Here is a 22,971-nt window from a genome sequence, read left to right on the forward strand (position 1 = left end):
TAAAGAAACAGTGCTGTTTAGACTCTCCATACACACACTAGCGACCTAACCGCCAGACACTGGCGGCATGCAGCAATAAATTAGCTGGCAGTGTGAACGCAGCTTTAGGAGGATTTTTACAGCACCCCTATAAGTGGAATCACGGAATTTGGTGTATGTACTTGCATAGTCCTGGTGTCCATGTGTACCAAGTTTCGTTAAGTTTGGACATTGCTTTCCGAAGTTAGTGGCCCATTAGTATATATGGGTCCGAAAATGTGTATCTCCAAAATGATCTCAATCAAATTTCCCTTTATAAATTCTTGCAAGGAGTATCTCTCGATGACATGCCAAATTTTGTTTGAATCAGACCAACAGCCTAAAATTAGTTAAATAAAACAAACAAACAAACAAACAAAAAACAGTAGGTTTTCAAAAAAAATGTTTGGGTGGAGGAAATGCTGAAATTTTATTGACAAAATTTTTTGATCTGTTCGGTTTCTATTTGATGATAGCTCAGCACTTGTACTAAAGAGAAGGGAAGCCAAATATCAAGTGACAATTAAATAGCTATGGAATTATGAGTATTTTTACTTATAGCGCCCCCTATAGGTGGAATTTGGTAAGCATCCTCAGGTTATCCTGGTATCCATGTCTACCAAGTTTTGTTACGTTTGGACATTGCGTTCAGAAGATAGAAGTCCATAAGTAAATATGAGTTGTAAAATGTAATTAGTTTGAATCACCAAAATGATTTGAAACAATTTCCCTTAAAGAGCACCTATTATGGTTTGAAAACGTGCTTAATTTTGTTTTAAAGGTCTCATAAAATAGATTTACATGCATCCAAGAAAAAATTTAAAAACACTTTAATTTGCTCATAATTTAAATTGCAGCATGACCTTTTTTTCTCCAGAGTCAAAAACGACTCGTTCAATAATCTGTTCTAAAGCGTTCATTCTAAACTCCTCCTTTCAGAGAGCATACTCTGCTCTGATTGGTCAGATGTCCCAGTCTGTTGTGATTGGTCTACCGCTTAGTGTAGTGTTTGAAGGCGGGTCAAAGCTGTTTGCGAGCAGCCAATGAAGATCATAGGTGGGTTTTTTTGTTGCCAAATTACATAAGTTAGTACAGGAAGTAAGTCTGGCATTACTAACGACTCGTTTCAGGTGTACAGAATCGGTTCTTTCTTTTGGGAGTCGTTCACTTTGATTTTTGAAACTTTGTAGACTTTTTTACATTCACAAACAGCTATATAACACACTACATGAAAGGTAATACTTGAAAAACCATAATAGGCTCTTTAATAACTTTTTGCAAGACGTATCTCTCAAAGACACATGCTGAAATTTGTTTGACCAACATCCAATGAGTAGGCTTTAAAGTAGGGTTTCAATAAAGTTGAGAACATTTTTAGGTGAAAATGCTGAAATTATTTACAACTGTGGCAACTATTTTTTGTCTGATCGATTTATATTTGAGGATATGTCAGCGCTTGTACTAAAGAAAAAGCCAAAACAGTCACAACCGAATGGCAGTAGAATTGAAGATTGTTTACTTATAGTGCCCCCTATGGGTGGAATTTTAAAAAATTTGGTGTGCATACTCCGATTATCCTGGCATCCATGTGTACCAAGTTTTGTAATGTTTGGACACTGCATTCAAGATAAACATCAATAAGTTGACATGGACTGTACTAAAACACTTCACTGGCTTCTATGGTCTGCACTTATGGTCTGCACTTATATAGTGCCTTTTTAACCTTAACGGTATTAAAAACGGTATTAGTAACACACTTTACACTGTGACACATTCACCCATTCATACACACATTCACACACCAATGGCGGTAGAGCTGCCATGCAAGGCACTAGCCTGCCATTGGGAGCAACTTGGGGTTTGGTGTCTTGCCCAAGGACACTTCGACATGTGGAGTCGTGTGGGCTGGGATTCGAACCACCAATCCTGCGATTAGTGGCCGACCCGCTCTACCACCTGAGCCACAGCCGCCCCATATCTGCAAAAGTTTGACGAATTCAAATTCCTTGCATAGCTTTTTGTATCTAGATAATTTAGTTTGAATTGGACAAATGGCCTAGAGCTAGTCCAAAACTGAAATTAAGCCAATTTTGTTGCTTTAAGTTCTCTGTACATATTGTTTACCTGATTTCCGGCAGTATTGGTCACCAAAGTGGTTGCTACAGGAGCAGCATTGTTGCGTTTGTTGTTCAAGTTGTTGATCATTTCCCGGGTTTTAGCTTTTTCTGAAAAGACAGACACAGACATCCAAAGTCAGCCAATATTATTTTCAACTTCCAGAATACAAATGGGCGTGGCTTCTTATCTTTGGTCACCTGACTCAGCGTCACTCTCTGATTCACTCTCTTCCTCTGAACTGGAGCTGCTGGAGGCTTTGGGTGGGACTGTTGCACGCGACTCTTCCTCTTCCTCTTCGGTGGGAGGAGTCTGGAGTGTGGGCGGGGCATGTTTCTCTCTCTCATGCAGGGTGATCTTCTCTCTGCTGCTCATACGAGAAATGGATGTCCTGTAGGGGATGGTGCCAGTTGGGAAAAACACAAGTGACATGCAAATCAGCCAATCAGTGAGAGCAACACAGCAGAGACAAAATAATCAGTGAGCAGCCAGAATAGTCAAACAGAACAGAATGCAAGTGTCTCAAGATGAGTTTTTAAAAGGTGAAGTTCATTTAACTTATCACGGCATCTAAAGAACGTGATGCTTCTGCGCGAGGCACTTATACGCTATGAATTTTGTGTTTGTGAGAATCATTTTGCATTTCATCACACAGGAATTGATGTGCTCACATGCAAACAGCTGCTTGGATGCTGTATATGACATTACCTGCGAGGGCGAGCTGGTGCCATTGAAACAGGTGGGCTGGTGTCAATGACGGGGGTCTGGATCTTCTGTTTCTCTGAACGCATCTAAACAATGAAAACAGCTCTTACTAATTCAATCATCACTAATAGAGCAATACCCCTGTACAAAACATACAGTGTTGTCTTTTGGCTAGTCTTGCAGCAAAGATAACAGCTCATTTTGCTTGTGAAAGCGGCCTTTGAATGTAAACCACCAAGGTGATAAGATAGTGGACATATAAACACAAACTTACAGCATTCTGCTTCTTCTGCAGTTCCTCCAAGTTATCAACAATGTTCTCATCGGCAACATCGAGTGGAGTTTGGCCCTAAGAGACACAAACACACAGTGCTTTAAAATACTACAGCTTCCAGAATACTTGATTCTGATTGGTCAATTTGGGCCAATTGGCGTAATGACAGCTAAACTGCACATTATAAAATGAATAGTTGCGACTCTAAATTCTGATTGGATGAGCCATATTAGAAGCCGTTCAATATCAAATGCATAAATGTATAAATATCACTTTATATTACTTGTGGCAGGATTCTAAATCGCCTAGTTAGGATAATGGACAATATATCTTATCATTGGAATTGTTTTCTGATGTATACTAAAAAGGAATTAGCATGTGTCTTCAATCATACGGTTTTTGTTTTGTTAATATATTATATAAAGGGCTGTTGATTTAATGCATTAATTTCAGTGCAATTAATGGTATAAAAATAATGCATGAAATAAATGTACGCAAAACATTATGTAATGTGGGAATATTCCTCCCATTGGATCAATTCAAGCTTGTAGTACCACCTGTTTTCAGCAGGGGGCAGTAAGTGAATCTCCAGCTGTATAGACAACATGCAACTACATAGAGAACAAACCACACTCAGGCTTCATGTCCATTTATTTGTTTATTTGGTAAGTTGTTGTGTAATAAATGGGACAATATACCGTCCACAGGTCATTATCGTAAAATAAACCCCTTCAGTGTTATTCTAGACCCCTGATCTGTGTTTATTTGGTATTAATGTACTATTGGTGCTCACTGTACATTATCATTTAATAACCACTTCAATATAAAATCAATTGTGTAAGACGTGTGTGTGTGTCTCCGCCACCTCACCACATTATTGACAGCGCTCATGTCGCACATGTGCTCAGCGAGAAGACCGCAGGCCTCATCCTGACCCCAGTGAGCCGCAGCATGGAGAGGCGTCCAGCCATCACTGTCCCGACTGTCCACGTCTAACGGACACTTTAACAGCACCCTAAAACACAGACTCATTTAAAGATTTTCATGTTTTGTAGGAAGAGCAGATGTGCAGTTTAGTGTGCCACCAAAACACCAAGAATTACCAGAAAAGATTTGGTACATAACATGGGACTTTAACATGTAAACAATCCCGAAATGCACCAGGACTCCTATTTTAAAATGTCTGTGCTCCAAGTTGTGAACTCATTGATGGCTGATTGTCCCTGCGTTCCAAACAGGATAAATCCACCTCCGAAGGGCACTTCGAAGGGGGAACGATTGTGGCCGCCATGTTGAAGGGTCGTTCCATAAATAGCTGCTTCGAAGGACCCTTCTAAACTTGCGTTCTGTGGGGGTCAACAGATGAACACTTCGCTGCCATGCAGACTGGAACCAGAGCATCAAAACCGGACGTCAAATATCTGGAGGTTTGCCAAGTGCAATTTAGTGTCAATTAAACCAGCTGCAACTGCAATCTGTTTCTATAAACAAAACAAAACATGGGACATCCCTTCATCTCCATAGTCTACAAAAGCTTTTAATTATTAAAATGAACTTTTTAAATGATTTTAAACCCCTGGCTTCTTGTTTTAAACTGGTTAACGCTTGTGATATTTTAATGGAACAGTTATATGCTGCCTGAACTTTTCTGTGCCACCACAGACTGATCGCTTGCCCCTGCCTGGCCACCCCTTTGAAAAGCTCCTGGCTCCACCCCTGTCCTTCAACCCTCCGAAGCTCTCACTCTGGAGGGTAAACCCTCTGACGGGATTTGGGCATAGGGATGAGCCCTTCGGAATGGAACACACCCTCCCTGTATGATTCGGTAAAAAAAAAATGTCAAGCTCAAACTGAGCTACTGAGTTCAAATCCGTTTTGTGAGTCTTTCTGGTGATTCATTAAAAAGACCCGGTTCAAAAGAGTCATTTGTTCGTGAATCATACATCATGGCTCTCTATGTGTTTGTTGCATGCAGTGAGCTCATCTCAACACAAAGGTTAAAGAGCAATAACTCACAAGATGACATCTGACGCAACCGCAAATGAACTGATCAGCAATGGTGACTAGATTTTAAATTATTGTCGCAATTATTGAGCCCTGTCGATGCTTTGAGAATCGTTGTGTAATTGTTTTTTGAAGCTCTGAATCAAATCATTAGGTTGATCTTTTCATAACAGGGTACAAATTAGGGCATGAAACTATTAAAATAAGTAATTTTTTCTTTTTTAATCTGACGAATGATCAGTAACTTAGAAGGTCAAACAAAAAATTTGATATGGGTCATTTTATATTTAGATGTACCTCTATTAAATATGCAATTATTTTCAACACCGTTACCAAAATGGGACATCTAAATACAGTTTAAAACCTTTTATAGATTTTTTTTCTCCCTATTAATAAACATTGAAATAGCCATTGGATTAGCCACGCCCCCAATTTCCAAAACTCTGCACTCCAAAGATACCAAATGAGCTTTATTAAACTTTGAAATCATACAGAAACGGTTTTCAAAAACAACAGCAGCAAAACAGCGCCCTCAACTGACAACTATTATGAACAGCATGGCATAAAAATGGCATTAAGCCTCAATAATTCGCTGCAACTACAATACAATGAGAACGCGCAAAATGATTGACAGGTCGAAAGCATCATTGTCCGCGGACACATTTTTGTTTGCTGTTTACAGAGTCTAGAGCTGTCACAGAGACCGGTGAGTTATCTCACAACACTTATTTCAGTGATATCAACAGCTACACCATTTCGTTTTTATTTGAAAATGTACTGATGTTGCATTTACTCCTCTCATTTACACACTGAAACATCGTTTTCCACCACAGTATGACACTTTTCCACTGCACGTTACTGTTTGACTCGACTCGCTTTACTTTTCTGAGCTTGCTTTTCCACTGCAGTGCCGCCTCAACGTGGGCGGGATTATAGGCTGATCGTCATAGTCGCACCGCTTCTACTGCTGTGACATCATCTTAAAAAGTAGCTGTTAGCTACTAGCTCATTGCATGAAGCAGTTGTTACATGGTGATTTTACACACGTGTAACAGTTAAATGGGTCTGGTTGTTTTAGAAGCTTTCCAGTAGCTGGTCAACTAAATAAAGTGAAGCTTTCAAGCAGAATATAGAGTTAACGTAACAAAACATACCATCCTCCATCGTGGCAGAGTCCAGGGCGCTCTCCCTCCCATTGCTCGCCAGTCTAGATAGCGTTCATTTGGCTGAACCACTTCTACTTTTCTTTGATGGTTCTGTAGTCGCTTAAGTTTGTTTTTACTTTTCCCTTCACTGTTGGTAGGTCTGGTGGTAGCCGTGTGCGGTCGATAGCGAAGACACTTCCTGAAATACTTTTTTGTTTCATTCATCGCTAACGAGTGGACCGTCTGCACCTCGTTTATTGACCATGGCGTAGTTTTGCACACAGCCATTTCTTTTTACAATTCGAAAGTCACGTGAAGAAATACTGCTATCGCTGTAGCTAACTTTAAAACTAGCGGGTTGATGTCGCGTGCCGGACGCGTGGGGACTTTTGAAAAGGACGACATAAGAAAACTGAAAACAACGTTTTCAAATTTAAACAGATTAGTGTGGACAGGACCTTAGCCTAAATTAAGCTACCCGTCTATTTAATTTTTGTCGAAATGTTGGTTTGTAGTTATTCATAAACTAATTGTTCCCATATATTGAAGGAAAAATATTCTGTTGTTTATTTTTTATTACAATAACTTTGGTAACAGAGATGAATAGTTGATTTTGATGAACACAATCAAGACTTCATTTTGTATAAACATTAGGCCCAAGTATTCAGTTTTCGGGTTGCAGTGCACTAATTCCTCAGTAGTGTCCTGTAAACTTACTTTAACACCTCAATGTATCCTTTAGCAGCAGCAACATGCAGCGCTGTGGCCCGAGTGTTTTGATGCGGGAGCAGAGAGCCTCCTCCTTCTAGCACAGACATTGCGTCATGTAACATCACTCTCTCCTCTTCTCTCCTTGCATGTTCCACGTCAATACCTAAACATTCAGTAAAAACAAAAACAATGGTTTAAATGCATTCTCAGCATCAGACAGCACACCCACAGGACATTCACGAACCCACAGGACATTCACGAATGCATACTGAACATAAAAATGGATGCAGTTTCTCAAAACTGCGAGCTCTAATCTGATTAGTTGACTTTATCCGAATTGAGCAAGTCAACCTTGAAGTACCACCTGTTTTCAGCAGGGGGCAGTAGGCAAAACTCCAGCTGTATGGGCAAAACAGCTTATACTGTATTGATGTTGACTATCACCCCTGGAGTCGCTTGTTCAAATCCAGGGTGTGTTGAGTGACTCCAGTCAGGTCTCCTAAGCAAACAAATTGGCCGGTTGCTAGGAAGGATAGAGTCACATGGGGTAACCTCCTCGTGGTCGTGATTAGTGGTTCTTGCTCTCAATGGGGCGCGTGGTAAGCTGTGCGTGGATCGCGGAGAGTAGCATGAGCCTCCACATGCTGAGAGTCTCCGCAGTGTCATGCATAACGAGTCATGTGACAAGATGGGCGGATTGACGTCTCCGAAGCGAAAGCAAATAAGACTTGTCATCCACCACCCGGATTGAGGTGAGCAACCGCACCACCACGAGGACCTAGTAAGTAGTGGGAATTCCAAATTAGGGATAAAAAAAGGGGATTAAAAAAAAAACCAACAGGCACAAGTGCATATGACTTGCAAAGACGCGGACTGTCCGCGTGTCTAAAAAACTGGGCTACGCGCGTACTGTGCAGATGACGTAGTGGTACATGCAAAACCAATGTATACTTTGGCCTTATCCAGGCATGACTTGACAATTTTCCAAGCAATTTGTCTGTCCACATCCGCAATGAACGCAAAGCTGTACAATGGGACACAAATTGCCACCAATCAGAACATAATTGATGTTTATTATACAACCATGTGTTGCAATAAGATTTCACATTGGGTGGGGCTACACGGTGTGAGCATGCAAAAATAGAAGGCAAGCAATCGACAAAATGTCCTATTGCTTGCCGTGGCCAGGTAGGACAGAAACTTTCTAGCTTTTATCGCTTGGTGCTCCACTAAAACATGTAAAATGGTTGGTCACTTTACATGTCAATCAGGGCTCTTCTTGTCTAAGTGGGCGGGACTTATCCAGAAAAAGCTTCCATGTGAACCGGACTTTATGCTCATAGTCAGGTAGAAGTATTCTTCCTAAAGCAGAGTAACACTGAGAAAAAGAAAAAGCAACATCAAGAAAGGTCTCTATTAATCACAGCCAACACATCTAACCAGCTGCTGGAGGAAGTTTATAAAATCCACAGGAAGCTTGACTGTTTTAATGAAGTCTTTGTTGTGGGAAACTCATGTGTTGTTACTCTGCATGTGTTGTTAAATCAAACACATATCTGCAATGTGCTTTTGTGAGGGTGTATTTAGTTTAATCTACACCCTTGACTATATAGTAGTAATGGGATCAGACGCTCAGCAGGTGGAGATCAGACAGATGGAGTGTTTAAGACGGGTAATTGGACTCCTGATATGCTTGAATGGGAATTTCAGAGTCTGGGTGAATCTCACAAATGAAATCCAGGTCATGGCTTCAAAATTTAAATAAAAAAGAAATTGATTTGCACAAATAAAACAAAGCCTATTTTTAGGACAATTAAGATATTTTTCAAGATGTTTCTACAGCGAAGCACATTTTCCTTCCTGTAGTGCACAAATAAACTCATTCTCAACAGGGCTGGACTGGGTAGAGAAATCGGACGGGGGGGGTTTGGGGTTGCTGTCCTTTTCTGCTTATCGCAGCATCATTTTATGGTCCGTTCTGCATAACGCGGTGGCTCATTTTAGCTTATTCGGCCCGTTTCACGGCCGTCCCACCGGCCTGCTCGGTTCTCCTGATGGGAAGCCTGCCTCTGATCGGGCGTCGGCCCACAGGGAAAATGCCCGGTATGGCCTGGGTAGCTCAGTGGTAAAGACGCTGGCTACCACCCCTGGAGTTTGCTTAGTTCACTAGTTCTAATCCATGGCATGCTGAGTGACCACAGCCAGGTCTCCTAAGCAACCAAATTGGTCGCGGTTGCTAGGGAGGCTAGAGTCACATGGGGTAACCTTCTTGTAGTTGCTATAATGTTGTTCTCACTCTCGGTGAGGCGGGTAGCAAGTTGTGCGTGGATGGCGCGGTGGATGGCGTGAAGCCTCCACACGTGCTATGTCTCCGTGGCAACGCGTTCAACAAGCCACGTGATAAAATGTGCAGGTTGACGGTCTCAGATGTGGAGGCAACTGGGATTCGTCCTCCGCCACCCGGATTGAGGCGAGTAACTACGCCACCACGAGGACTTAAAAACAGCGCACTGGGAGTTGGGCGTTCCAAATTGGGTAAAAAGTGGGAAAAAATGAAAGAAACATTTTTCTAAAGAAATCGATCCTAAATATAGGCTTGATTTTCATTACGCAAAATGTAAATCCTGTCTTTCAGTATCTTTTTAATGACTCTCTTTTCAACCCTTATTCTTCTTTCTAGTTTTTTCCATCTCTCACCCTGTTTTTTAATCTCTGCTTTCAGCAATCTCTCCATGGCATCCTCCGTGGCGACGTCCAAAGGAAGTTCACCCTCGCTGTTCACCGCTCCAACATGTGCGCCATGATCTATCAAGTACCTGCAACAGGGATGCAACTTTTAAAGTGATAGTTCACCCAAAAATGCCAAATCTGTCAACATTTACTCACCCTCATATCATTCCAAACCTGTCTGACTTCCTTTCTTCCATGGAACACAAAAGGCGCTCAGGGCAAACAAGGACCATGAAAGCAGTCCAAACAACTCATGTCAATTTTAAATATACACAAAAGCAAATAAGATTCAAGAGTTATGGCAGAGGTGAATATCGGCAAAGCTAAAATTTGCGTATGTTACTCACACAAAGCTATCAAATGGCTTCAGAAAACTTGGAATATTGTGCACAAGGCATATGGACTACTTTAATGGGGCTTTTTGGGAGTTTGACAGTCCCTGGTCACTACATGCTTTCTTTAAAAGGAAAAGAGCTGCATCATCTAAGGCTGGGTTTTGATACAGATTTCCCAATTCGTTTCGGATTCGCAAGCGTTCTATTTCGATTCCGATCTCGATTCGATTCATAGGAGTACATTTCTATACAATGTCTATTTTGCTTACATATAAAAGAAATTATCTCACAGCTAAGGCTCTTGATTATAAAAGGAACCGTCTAGGTACAATTCACAAATTCGATTTTATAAATGTTCTTATGTGCCTTTATTTAAATACTCTCATGTCAGCAACATCCATAAGCATTTCCATCAGGTGATGAAGCAACCGTATTACATTAATTTGACTTTATGAGTGCTAAATATGCTTTTCATGTGGGACACGGATGTACGCCGGGTCTTTGAAGCCAAACTGTGCTCTGCTTCCCGTGAAATGCCAGCTACATTGACAGGATCAGTGCGAGCGCATCAACTGGGCGCTCCATAAAATGCGAGCTCTTGTGACAAACGCAGAGTCGCACACATGCACGATTCATTCGGGCTTGCGTCGATATCATTCGGCATGCAACCCATTTCTATTTTACATGAGAATTTGCCATTTAAATATACCATGGGGCAGTTCAACCATCAGGTGAAACGTCCCGACAACAGTTTTGGATAAAACTGAAAATGAGCTTTAATCAAACGATTGATGATCACTTAGTGGGACGTTAATTTTGTACATTATTTATCTGTGTAATTAATGTTGTTGTGGATACTACATTTGCACTCTTCAGAGAGCTCAATAAAATATTCAAATTATATTTTGGTTGCATTTGAGGGCAAAAAATGTTAAACTGATTGTGTAAAATAGCCACATAATATCGGAATATCGATCTCAGGGCCCTGAATCGAATCAAAGCGGAATCACATCGCCGAAGACTTTGAAGCATCATCAAATATCGGATTGCAGGCCAATAGATTCGTTATAAGATCGGATAGTCATGAAACGACCAATCGCCACATAGTGAAAGATCGATCTTGGGATTTAAGATTCGATATTGAGACCATTCAAATGAAGATTGTGATTCATCGGAAAATCTGTATATTTACCCAGCCCTAACATCAACATCCTGTAAAACATCTTCTTTTGTGTTCCATAGAAGAAAGAAAGTCATGAGGGTGTGTACATAATGACAGAATTTGTACATTTTTGGGTGAGCTATCATCTCTCCACAAACAAACACACAAACACACTGACTTTGCGATCTGGATGAAACCGCAGGACGCAGACGCATGAAGGGGCGTCCAGCCTTCATTGTCTCCTCTGTTCACGTCACTGCCGCTCTCCATCAGAAACTGAACCATTTCTGCATTTTCATCAATACACGCCTACGGAGAGAGAAAAAGACTGAGTAAATATGAGCAATATTTCTTCTGACAGACGACTGATATGATGGCTGATTTATTATAAACACATTTTTACTGTTTTTACTATTTTGAACAACTGTTCACACTAAAGCGCTGATCTGATTGACTCATGCATCAAAACATTATAACATACAGTAGAAAATAGAAAACAGCATAGAAATTAATGTACTGTTTCAATGGGTAAAAATAGGCCCTGAAGTTACTGGCTTTCAGTGTTAACCAATAACTGTCGGTAAAAACAAAACTAATATACAAATCGATTTTTGAGATTTTTTGAGATACAAACATATATTAACACAATGTGGCATCACCCCTATCAGCTGAGCATACACTGTAACTCAATTGACAGTAATCATAACTTCTCTGATGACAACAACACAATGCATCATGGGAAATCCATGTCATCATGTCCCCAGAGTTTCAGTGAGACAACACTGCGAATAACCCAGAGCAAAACCATAATTTATCAGCAAACTGTTTACATGATGGAAATGTTCCTATACAGATGAAAAGTAACTAAACTAGTAACTAAAAGTAGTGTTGCAGCAAAGTACATTTACCAGTAGTCTTACACAGACGCTCAGCTATTTTCGTTACAGTGTAGGATTGTTATTTTTACATCATAAAATATTGTGCAAACTGGGTCAATAATAAAATGTCTCTGTCAATTTCGATTCATTTTAACGAATCAGTTCATTCGGACAGATAGGAAGAATTTATTTAAAAGTTTGATGCTGTCACCCTATTGACACCCACATCCTCAATCTTGAATTTTGACATTTGATACTTTACTACATGTTAAACCAAGACAGGCCATGCGTTAGTGATTTTACCACAGTTAAGGGCAATTTTTAGCCACAATATGAAGCAGAGTTGGGGAAAACAACAACCGAAGCAGTTCCCAGAGGACCTGCACTGCCTATAGAAAACTACACATACACAGCGCTCACTCTTGGCTCTCTGTGAGTGTTTAGGGAAAAGAGAAACCCACACTGTTCATGACCACCCCCCATTGTGTGTGTGTGTGTGTGTGTGTGACTCAAGTACGTCTGGCCTTTGCATTGGACAACAGCAGCTTGTACTGCATGAAGAATGTTTTCCATGCCCTCACTAGAAAGAGAGAGAGAGAGAGAAGAGTGAGAGAGAGAAGAAAGAGAGAGCACAAACTGTGCTTTATTTGAAACCCCCGTATGAAATAACTAAAACCTCTCCACTTGAATCTGAAAAACTGTTTCCTCTGAAACCTAAACTTAAATGGAATCAATCCAACTCGGATCAATTCAAAGAAAATATGAACAGTCCTACTATATCAAAAATGCTGGATGAATTTATGTCCATTGATTTCACTTTAGATATTAATGGAATAAATTTAGCAACAAAAAACGTAAATTACATATTAACATTAAACCGCAAAGCAAACATAAAACGCATCAACAGAGAATGAGAAAGGATGTCTGGTTCGATGATGAATGTGCCGGTCTCAGAAAAGAACTGAGGAGAAGCTCTAACAAAAAGCACAAAGATCCATCCAGCCAGACATTACGGCTCTCTTATTCAGACTGTCTGCAAAATTACAAAAGAATTTTGAGGTACAAAAGAGAAAAATATTTTAAAGCCAAAATCGTTGAAATTGATGATTCAGTAGATCAAAATACTTTCTGGAACCTTTATAAAAAAACTAGAAAAACCCAAATTAGAGATGTCACTCCAGAATGGCACAATTTGGAAATCTTACTTTGAAAATTTGTATCGAAAAATTGCACCAGCTGACCTTAACCAACCTCAGAGCAAAATAAAGAAAACATTAGAAGACTTGGAGAAAACAATTAAAAATTATCAAAATCCATTAGATAAATATATAACAATATCTGAAATATTAGAACATATAAAAAAATCTTAAATTAAAGAAAGCATGTGGACAAGATCACATTAGTAACGAAATGCTTAAACTCAGCAGTCCCAGCATGATTCAAACTTTAGCCAAATTATTTAATTTGGTGTTGTGGTCCGAAGCGTCCCTGAGAGCTGGTCTGAGGGACTCATCACACCCATATTCAAGAAAGGTGATCGATTCGACCCCAATAGTTATCGCGGCATCAGTGTGGGCAGTGCTTTAGGAAAACTGTTCTGCAGCATCATAAACAGACGCATCGTCTCACACATTTCATCACACAACATTTTAAATAAAGCACAAATTGGCTTTTTACCAAAACACCGCACATCCAACCACATCTATTCCCTTCACACTCTCATCAACAAAAACATCAAGGACAAACAAAGAAAAATATTTGCATGTTTTGTAGACTTTAAAAAAGCATTCGACTCAATTTGGCATGATGGTCTACTATACAAAATCCTACAAATTAGCATTGGCGGAAAAACATTTGATATTATAAAATCTCTGTACAGCAACAGCAAAAGTGCTGTGTGGTGGTGGTGGTGGTGGCGTAGTGGCTAAAGCACAGGGCTGCTAAGCAGAAGGTTGCTGGTTCGATCCCCACAGCTACCACCATTGTGTCCTTGAGTAAGGCACTTAACTCCAGGTTGCTCCGGGGGGATTGTCCCTGTAATAAGGGCACTGTAAGTCACTTTGGATAAAAGCGTCTGCCAAATGCATAAATGTAAATGCTGTGAAAATCAGTGACCACAGAAGCGCGTTCTTCCAGCAGGGCCGTGGAGTGAGGCAGGGCTGCAGTCTGAGCCCGACTCTATTCAACATCTACATCAATGATCTGGCATCAGCGCTGGAGAGCAGCACAGCACGAGCTATAGCTATCTGGGTATCGACATCAGCGCCTCGGGACGCTTCGGTCTGGCTGTCAAAACTCTGAGTGAAAAGGCACGGAGGGCTTTCTATGCTATAAAGTCACAATGCGGACACTTAAAATTACCCATTAAAACCTGGATCAAATTATATAATTCAATAATAAAACCAATTATTTTATATGGATGTGAAATTTGGGGACCAGTACTACATTTTAAAAATTGGGATAAAACACCAGTAGAAAAATTACAATTGGAAATTGCCAAAAATATGTTAGGGGTCCACAGAAACACGTCCACTGCCGCCTGCAGGGCCGAGCTAGGCCTGTACCCGCTGAACATCGAGATCCAGAATAAACTCCAATGTTACTCGACCCTCAATAGAACCACTAAATTGGCCAGTTATCTATTTATTAAACATTTTAAAGAAAGACAAATCCTCTCCAAATACAGATGAAGTGACCATGACCTAGAGATAGAGAGAGGAAGACGTAGACAAACATGGACAGAGAGAGAGCAGAGGATCTGTAGACACTGTGATCTACAGCACATAGAGGATGAGGAACACTTTCTGCTCTTTTGCTCTAAATATAACAATATAAGAGAAACGTTTCTGCCCAAATTTGAAGCCTTGATCCCATCATTCTAAACTGAGTGACACTGAAAAAATGTCCTTCTTACTCGGAGAAGATGATAATACAGCTGCACTAGCGGCTAAATATGTGCTAGCTATTCACAACGCCAGAGACAGCTAATTCTCTAGAGTGACCCAATGTATTTATTTGTGCAGTGTGAGTATATTTATTTATCCATCTATTTACAATGCTACATGTGACATGATTTATACATATATGTTTTGTTTGTTTGTTTGTTTGTTTTATTAGTTATATATAATATGTTGATGCTTTGGCAACATTGTGTTACACAGTCATGCTAATAAAGCAAATTTGAAATTGAAATTGAAATTGAATTGAGAGAGGGGGAGAGGAGAGAGAGAGGAGAGAGGGGAGAGAGAGAGAAGAGAGAGAGGGAGGGGAAGAGAGAGGAGAGAGGGAGGGGAAGAGAGAGGAGAGAGAGGGAGGGGAAGAGAGAGGAGAGAGAGAGGGAAGAGAGAGAGGGGAAGAGAGGAGAGAGAGAGAGGAAAGAGAGAGGAAAGAGAGAGAAGAGAGAGAGGGAAGAGAGAGAGAGAGAGAGAGAGAGAGAGAGAGAGAGAGAGAGGAAAGAGAGAGGGAGGGGAAGAGAGAGGAGAGAGAGGAAAGAGAGAGGAGAGAGAGAGGGAGGGGAAGAGAGAGGAGAGAGAGAGGGAGGGGAAGAGAGAGGAGAGAGAGGAAAGAGAGAGGAGAGAGAGAGGGAGGGGAAGAGAGAGGAGGGGAAGAGAGGAGAGAGAGAGAGAGAGGAAAGAGAGAGGAAAGAGAGAAGAAAGAGAGAGAAGAGAGAGAGAGAGAGAGAGAGAGAGAGAGAGAGAGAGAGAGAGGAAAGAGAGAGAGAGAGAGAGGGAGGGGAAGAGAGAGGAGAGAGAGAGGGAAGAGAGAGGAGAGAGAGAGGGAGAGAGAGAGGGAAGAGAGAGGAGAGAGAGAGGGAGGGGAAGAGAGAGGAGAGAGAAGAGAGAGAGAGAGAGAGGAGAGTGAGAGACAGAATAACGTAAAGAGCACCAACTATATTTAATTCCCATTACCGAGCAACAAGAGATCAACAGGACCATGATTGGGATGAGCAACAACAGAGCATCAAACACACACTCACACACGCCTCTTCAATTATATACAATTTAAGACACACTAATCAACTTTTGCACGAGTCAGGCACACATACACCATTTATTAAATAAATAATATAGAAGCAAACAATAAGACTTCATACAAAAACCAAAATATGAATAAAAACAGGAACACAAATACAAATTGGAATATGAACGAACACTAATATGAATATAAACAAACACGCATCTATATATGCACGAACAAGAATCTAAATTTGATATGAACAAACAAAACATCAAACATGAAAATGAACAAACACCATTACTACAAACAATCATGTATTTAAGCAATATTGATATACAGCTGAAGTCAGACGTTTACATACACTTTAGCCAAATATATTTAAACTCAGTTTTTCACAATTCCTGACATTTAATCGTAGAAAACATTCCCTGTCTGAGGTCAGTTAGGATCACTACTTTATTTTAAGCATGTGAAATGTCAGAATAATAGTCGAGTGAATGATTAATTTCAGCTTTTATTTCTTTCATCACATTCCCAGTGGGTCAGAAGTTTAATTACAGTTTGTTAGTATTTGGGAGCATTGCCTTGAAATTGTTTAACTTGGGTCAAATGTTTTGGGGATCCTTCCACAAGCTTCTCACAATAAGTTGCTGGAATGTTGTCCCATTCCTCCAGACAGAACTGGTGTAACTGAGTCAGGTTTGTAGGCCTCCTTGCTCACACACGCTTTTTCAGTTCTGACCATAAATTGACCTCAGATTGAGGTCAGGGCTTTGTGATGGCCACTCCAATACCTTGACTTTATTGTCCTTAAGCCATTTTGACACAACTTTGGAGTTATGCTTGGAGTCATTGTCCATTTGGAAGACCCATTCGAGACCGAGCTTTAACTTCCTGGCTGATGTCTTGAGCATGTTGCTTCAATATATCTACATAATTTTCCTTCCTCATGATGCCATCTATTTTGTGAAGTGCACCAGTCCCTCCTGCAGCAAACACCCCCACATGATGCTGCCACCCCCATGCTTCATGGTTGGGATGATGTTCATCGGTTTACAAGCCTCACCCTTTTTCCTCCAAACATAATGATGGTCATTATGATCAAACAGTTAAAAATTTGTTTCATCAGACCAGAGGACATTTCTCCAAAAATTAAGATCTTTGTCCCCATGTGCACTTGCAAACTGTAGTCTGGGTATTTTATGGCGGTTTTGGAGCAGAAGCTTCTTCCTTACTGAGCAGCCTTTCAGGCAGGTTGATATAGGACTCGTTTTGCTGTAGATCTAGATACTCGTCTACATGTTTCCTCCAGCATCTTCACAAGGTCCTTTGCTGTTGTTCTGGGATTGAGTTGCACTTTTCACACCAAACTATGTTCATCTCTAGGAGACAGAATGAGTCTCCTTCCTGAGCGGTATGATGGCTGCGTGGTCCATTTGGTGTTTATACTTGTGTACTATTGTTTGTACAGATGAACGTGGTACCTTCAGGTGTTTGGAAATTGCTCCCAAGAATGAACTAGACCAGGTCTTGGCTGATTTCTTTTGATTTTCCCATGATGTCAAGCAAAGAGGCACTGAGTTTGAAGTTAGGCCTTATAATGTATGTAAACTTCTGACCCACAGGAATTGTGATATAGTCAATTAAAAGTGACACAATCTGTCAGTAAATAATTGTTGGAAAAATTACTCAAGTCATGCACAAAGTAGACGTCCTAAACGACTTATAGTTTGCTAATATTAAATCTGTGGAGTGGTTAAAAAATTTGTTTTAATGACTTCAACCCAAGTGTATGTAAACTTCTGACTTCAACTGTATATATTAATACAAACATGAACATAAATATGAATACAAATACAAACTCGATCACAAATATTAATATGACCAGGGAAAGCAGTGTGACATCCATTAATACGCTCATTAGCTCATTCAATGGTACGTAAACTCTTCTAGTGTTTATAATGTGATGTTGTCAATATAAAACATACATTATAGGCCAAAACAATATCCCCTAGCAAAAGTGCGCTTTTTACAAACAATGACAAATTTAGAGACTTTCTTAGTGTGGATAAAAGCATTTATAATGATTTAAACAGGTGCGGACCAATATTTTAGGTTGTTTGGTGTAGATGAATCATGTGAATAGTTTGGTTTGAATCTGAAGAACTCTACAAAAGCCAGAGGAGATCTGGTCATAATCTTCTGTACTGGCCCGTTCATCTGTATATGAAACTTGTGTTTACTTTAGGAAGATTAGAAGGTAAACAATCGTTGTAATTCTATCTGTGACCGAGGGGACTGTGTGTGTGTGTAGCAAGGGCCAAAACAGTGTTTTGGACAGGATGTGACACTGATTTTGTCCAGAGTTGAAAAAACACACACATAAAACAACAGAGGGCTATGTGTTCCCAGGCTAATATCACTGTGAGTAACTGTTAGTATTCATAAAACCTTACTTGCGTCATGGCAACAAGGAGCATTAACTTAAAGCCCCCCCCCCTCCCCCCCCCATAAAGACAAACGCATCTCTGTAGTACCTCACAAATCTACAAGAAACATTCAGTATTTCGGAAACCAAGTTTACTTTTATTTAAGTGAATGCACTTGCAATGAAAAGGTGAAAAGGTTACCATGATTTTAAATAGTAAAAACAATGTCTTGTCCCATTTCTACACACCCACAACAACTGGGTTAAATTTCATCCCAAAAATTATTAAAAGCTTATTTAAATTTTTAAAAAGATTTTTGCATTGTGACATTATTTTCATGACAATTAAGTATGATTAATTCATTTTGTGATTTTATTAGATTCTCAATATCGTAATAAAGTAAATAAGAGATGTATCGGCCACTGATAATTATCGGCCAATAATAGTCCAAATTAAAACCATGGGTCATAGGCATAAAAACGAAAAGAACCACCTACCAAACTTAATTAAATGTCACATACACACAATGCGAATTTCCATGAATTTTCCATGACTTGAAAGCTAATTTACATGCCTAAACATTCAGCCATTGATTCTGAAAATGGCACCAAAGTCACATAATCCCAAATCATTTTCGAATTATATCTGAAATAGGCTTTTGCATCTTTCCTGCAAAGTTAGAGACCTTTTCTACAGTTGAGATTTTCTCTGAACTGCCCGTACTAAAATAATCATTGATTGAAGATACGGTAGCTTGAGCAGTTCTGCACGCTGGTGTTTTTTGCTCCTCATGTGGCTGCTCAAAGACGCCTCCGCCGTATTAGAAAGATAAAAAAAAAAGTACAAACTAATTCTCACGCTGCCCATGTAGGATCCCGATCCTTTGCCAGCCATTTTTCATACCTGGCCATGCTGAGCCAGGCACAGTAAAAGGTGCACTTTCATGGCTTGCTAAACTTGGTAAACCAGGTTTTCCATGGCCATGGGAACCCGGAGTGATCTAAAAACAAAATAAGATGAATAAGTGGCAAAATATTGGTATCGGCCTATAGTTTTTTTGTTAAAATCGCAATCGGATCTATTGCACAGTATTCAAGTGAAAGAAATGCATTTAAAACTGTATAACTTAAAAGAAAAAATTATGTGTTTTTAAATATTTAATTTAAATAACATGTATTACATTTAGATTACAGTAATGAGTAGGGGTGGGCGATTTGACCAAAATCTTATATCACTAATATCACAGATAATTGTATATTGCGATAACGATATATCACGATATAGTCATTAGTTTCTGGAAAATCAATAAAAAATGTGTTTACATATTAAATAACCATATTGTAATGTTTATTTTGGATAATACAGCCAGTGAATTAAATACTTTATCAATAAAAATTTGTTTCTCTTTCATAATTTTCTTTTTATTTGCATCTTTACAAATATAGTCAAATAATAATAAAAAAATGAAACTCAACTTGGTATTAAATCAACCTGGCCATAATGCTACTTTCACATTTCGCCACATTTTAGTCTGAAATGTTGTTGACGAATATTCTTATTATAAACTTTCCTCAAGAAAATCAACATCTTCTCAAAGAAATCCAACAAAGAAAATAATACATACGTTAAATATAAAAATAAACATCTTAAAAGTCATCCCTAGAGAGACTATATAAATATCTGAACATGGCCGGTTTCGTTCCTAATATTAAACATCATTAGAACAGAATTGCAGGACGGGTGTTGATGTGTAGTTTAAAACCCTTTATTTTGACGCATGACACAGTATTGTAGCAGTTCGAGTGTCAGGCTGTCTAGCCGTTTGAGATGTTTGACTTCCTCCAATAGTGCTTTAATGTAAAAAAACAAAAAAAAGTATGTTTTGTGGTCAGCGCTGTGATTGAGAAGCACTGAACGCAAGATGAATGTCATTTACGCACATGCGGACATGGATATTCACATATCACGATATTGAGATATCTCTAGTGATTTACACTTGATAATGTCACCAATATATTTATTATTGTCATATCACCCAGTACTAGCAGTGAGAATTATATTTTTTAATTTCATCAATGAGAAACGAGGGAATAATGAAAATAATGTCACAATGCAAAAAATTAATGGTCATAAAAATAGGTTTGGAGTAGGGATGGGATGATATATCGAATTTGGATATAGTTGCACACCAAAAGAATGACGAACCATATCGAGGCAAAAGTCGATATTTTGAAATATGCAACATTGTTTTCCGTCCATGTGATCAAAAATTTAAATGACCCATCAAACATCAGCTGTCACTTGATTTAATTCCTACAGTACTTTATTTTCTACATGGTTTACAGGGTTCACACAAGGTCCTTAAAGTGCTTTAATGTAACTTTTAGAAATGTAAGTACAGGTAAACCTGGAAATCGCCTTTTGTTGAAAAGTACTTGAGATTAAAACTTTTTTCCATGTAATGTGTGTCCATCAAAGATGAAATCCACACACTCCAATTTCCTTGAAAAGTGTCTCTTTAATATCCTTTCCCTTCTTTACAGTCAGATAAAAGTGAAAGAAATATTAATTTGAATCACAAATAGGACAGATGTGATAACCGGAACACAGTTAGATGCACGTTGAACTCTTAAAGTGACAGTAACCTTTAAAATATATATATTTGTAAATTGTACACATTATTTCACACATTGATAGCTCATATCATTACATATATACACTCACCTAAAGGATTATTAGGAACACCATACTAATACTGTGTTTGACCCCCTTTCGCCTTCAGAACTGCCTTAATTCTACGTGGCATTGATTCAACAAGGTGTTGAAAGCATTCTTTAGAAATGTTGGCCCATATTGATAGGATAGCATCTTGCAGTTGATGGAGATTTGTGGGATGCACATTCAGGGCACGAAGCTCCCGTTCCACCACATCCCAAAGATGCTCTATTGGGTTGAGATCTGGTGACTGTGGGGGCCATTTTAGTACAGTGAACTCATTGTCATGTTCAAGAAACCAATTTGAAATGATTCGAGCTTTGTGACATGGTGCGTTATCCTGCTGGAAGTAGCCATCAGAGGATGGGTACATGGTGGCCATAAAGGGATGGACATGGTCAGAAACAATGCTCAGGTAGGCCGTGGCATTTAAACGATGCCCAATTGGCACTAAGGGGCCTAAAGTGTGCCAAGAAAACATCCCCCACACATTACACCACCACCACCAGCCTGCACAGTGGTAACAAGGCATGATGGATCCATGTTCTCATTCTGTTTACGCCAAATTCTGACTCTACCATCTGAATGTCTCAACAGAAATCGAGACTCATCAGACCAGGCAACATTTTTCCAGTCTTCAACTGTCCAATTTTGGTGAGCTCTTGCAAATTGTAGCCTCTTTTTCCTATTTGTAGTGGAGATGAGTGGTACCCGGTGGGGTCTTCTGCTGTTGTAGCACATCCGCCTAAAGGTTGTGCGTGTTGTGGCTTCACAAATGCTTTGCTGCATACCTCGGTTGTAACGAGTGGTTATTTCAGGCAAAGTTGCTCTTCTATCAGCTTGAATCAGTCGGCCCATTCTCCTCTGACCTCTAGCATCAACAAGGCATTTTCGCAAACAGGACTGCCGCATACTGGATGTTTTTCCCTTTTCACACCATTCTTTGTAAACCCTAGAAATGGTTGTGCGTGAAAATCCCAGTAACTGAGCAGATTGTGAAATACTCTGACCGGCCCGTCTGGTACCAACAACCATGCCACGCTCAAAATTGCTTAAATCACCTTTCTTTCCCATTCTGACATTCAGTTTGGAGTTCAGGAGATTGTCTTGACCAGGACCACACCCCTAAATGCATTGAAGCAACTGCCATGTGATTGGTTGATTAGATAATTGCATTAATGAGAAATTGAACAGATGTTCCTAATAATCCTTTAGGTGAGTGTATATATATATAATTTCATGATATAAAATTAACTGATAGAATGTAGAACTTTTATATTTAATAAATAAATTAAAATATGACTATAGTAATGATATCAAACACATTATTAAAAAATAAATATACACTTTTACGTAATTTTTCTGTTTAGTTCTTTTGCTTGTTCTGCATCTGATCAGCTTGAATGTGAAGGCTTATTTGTTTGTGATCTTATAGAGAAAGTTGTATGAGCAACTCTTATTATTGAAACTTTGAGCATTTATATTGTGCATTAAAGAACTTCATTTTGATGATAAATTATAATGTGCATTTTTCAAAATAAAAACATCATACTTTGTCATATAAGTGTTATTATATGGAATCGTGAACCTTATTGTTTAGCGAAGGGTGTAGATTTGGCTTGAACATACCCCCTGGAATCTACGCCCCTGATATCGTCCCATCCCTAGTTTGGGATGTAACATGACTCAGACACGTTTTTGACAGGAAAAATAAAAATGTGACAATACACCACTTCGCACGGCGCTCTAATCTGCTGTTTCACAGAATTTCAGAATACCTGTGAAGCCGATGT

General features: G+C 39.4%; 1 protein-coding gene across 2 annotated transcripts in view; it reads right to left on the reverse strand.

The window, feature by feature from the left end:
* zmp:0000001167 (protein phosphatase 1 regulatory subunit 12A) overlaps positions 1 to 22,971 on the reverse strand; it is a 37,894-nt gene that overhangs the window by 13,684 nt on the left and 1,239 nt on the right. The window contains exons 2-9 of one of the 2 annotated variants that reach the window (XM_052119241.1): positions 11,378 to 11,508; positions 9,670 to 9,788; positions 6,979 to 7,135; positions 3,983 to 4,127; positions 3,113 to 3,187; positions 2,842 to 2,924; positions 2,334 to 2,500; positions 2,143 to 2,243 (exon numbers count right to left, since the gene is read on the reverse strand). In XM_052119241.1, the coding sequence (XP_051975201.1) occupies positions 2,143 to 2,243; positions 2,334 to 2,500; positions 2,842 to 2,924; positions 3,113 to 3,187; positions 3,983 to 4,127; positions 6,979 to 7,135; positions 9,670 to 9,788; positions 11,378 to 11,508 (978 nt within the window). Of the gene's footprint in view, positions 1 to 2,142; positions 2,244 to 2,333; positions 2,525 to 2,841; positions 2,925 to 3,112; positions 3,188 to 3,982; positions 4,128 to 6,978; positions 7,136 to 9,669; positions 9,789 to 11,377; positions 11,509 to 22,971 lie in introns of both variants that reach the window. The other variant, XM_052119240.1, reaches the window with a different exon arrangement.

The sequence above is a fragment of the Xyrauchen texanus genome, chromosome 46 (genome assembly GCF_025860055.1).
Source record: "Xyrauchen texanus isolate HMW12.3.18 chromosome 46, RBS_HiC_50CHRs, whole genome shotgun sequence".
NCBI classification, from domain to species: Eukaryota; Metazoa; Chordata; class Actinopteri; order Cypriniformes; family Catostomidae; genus Xyrauchen; species Xyrauchen texanus.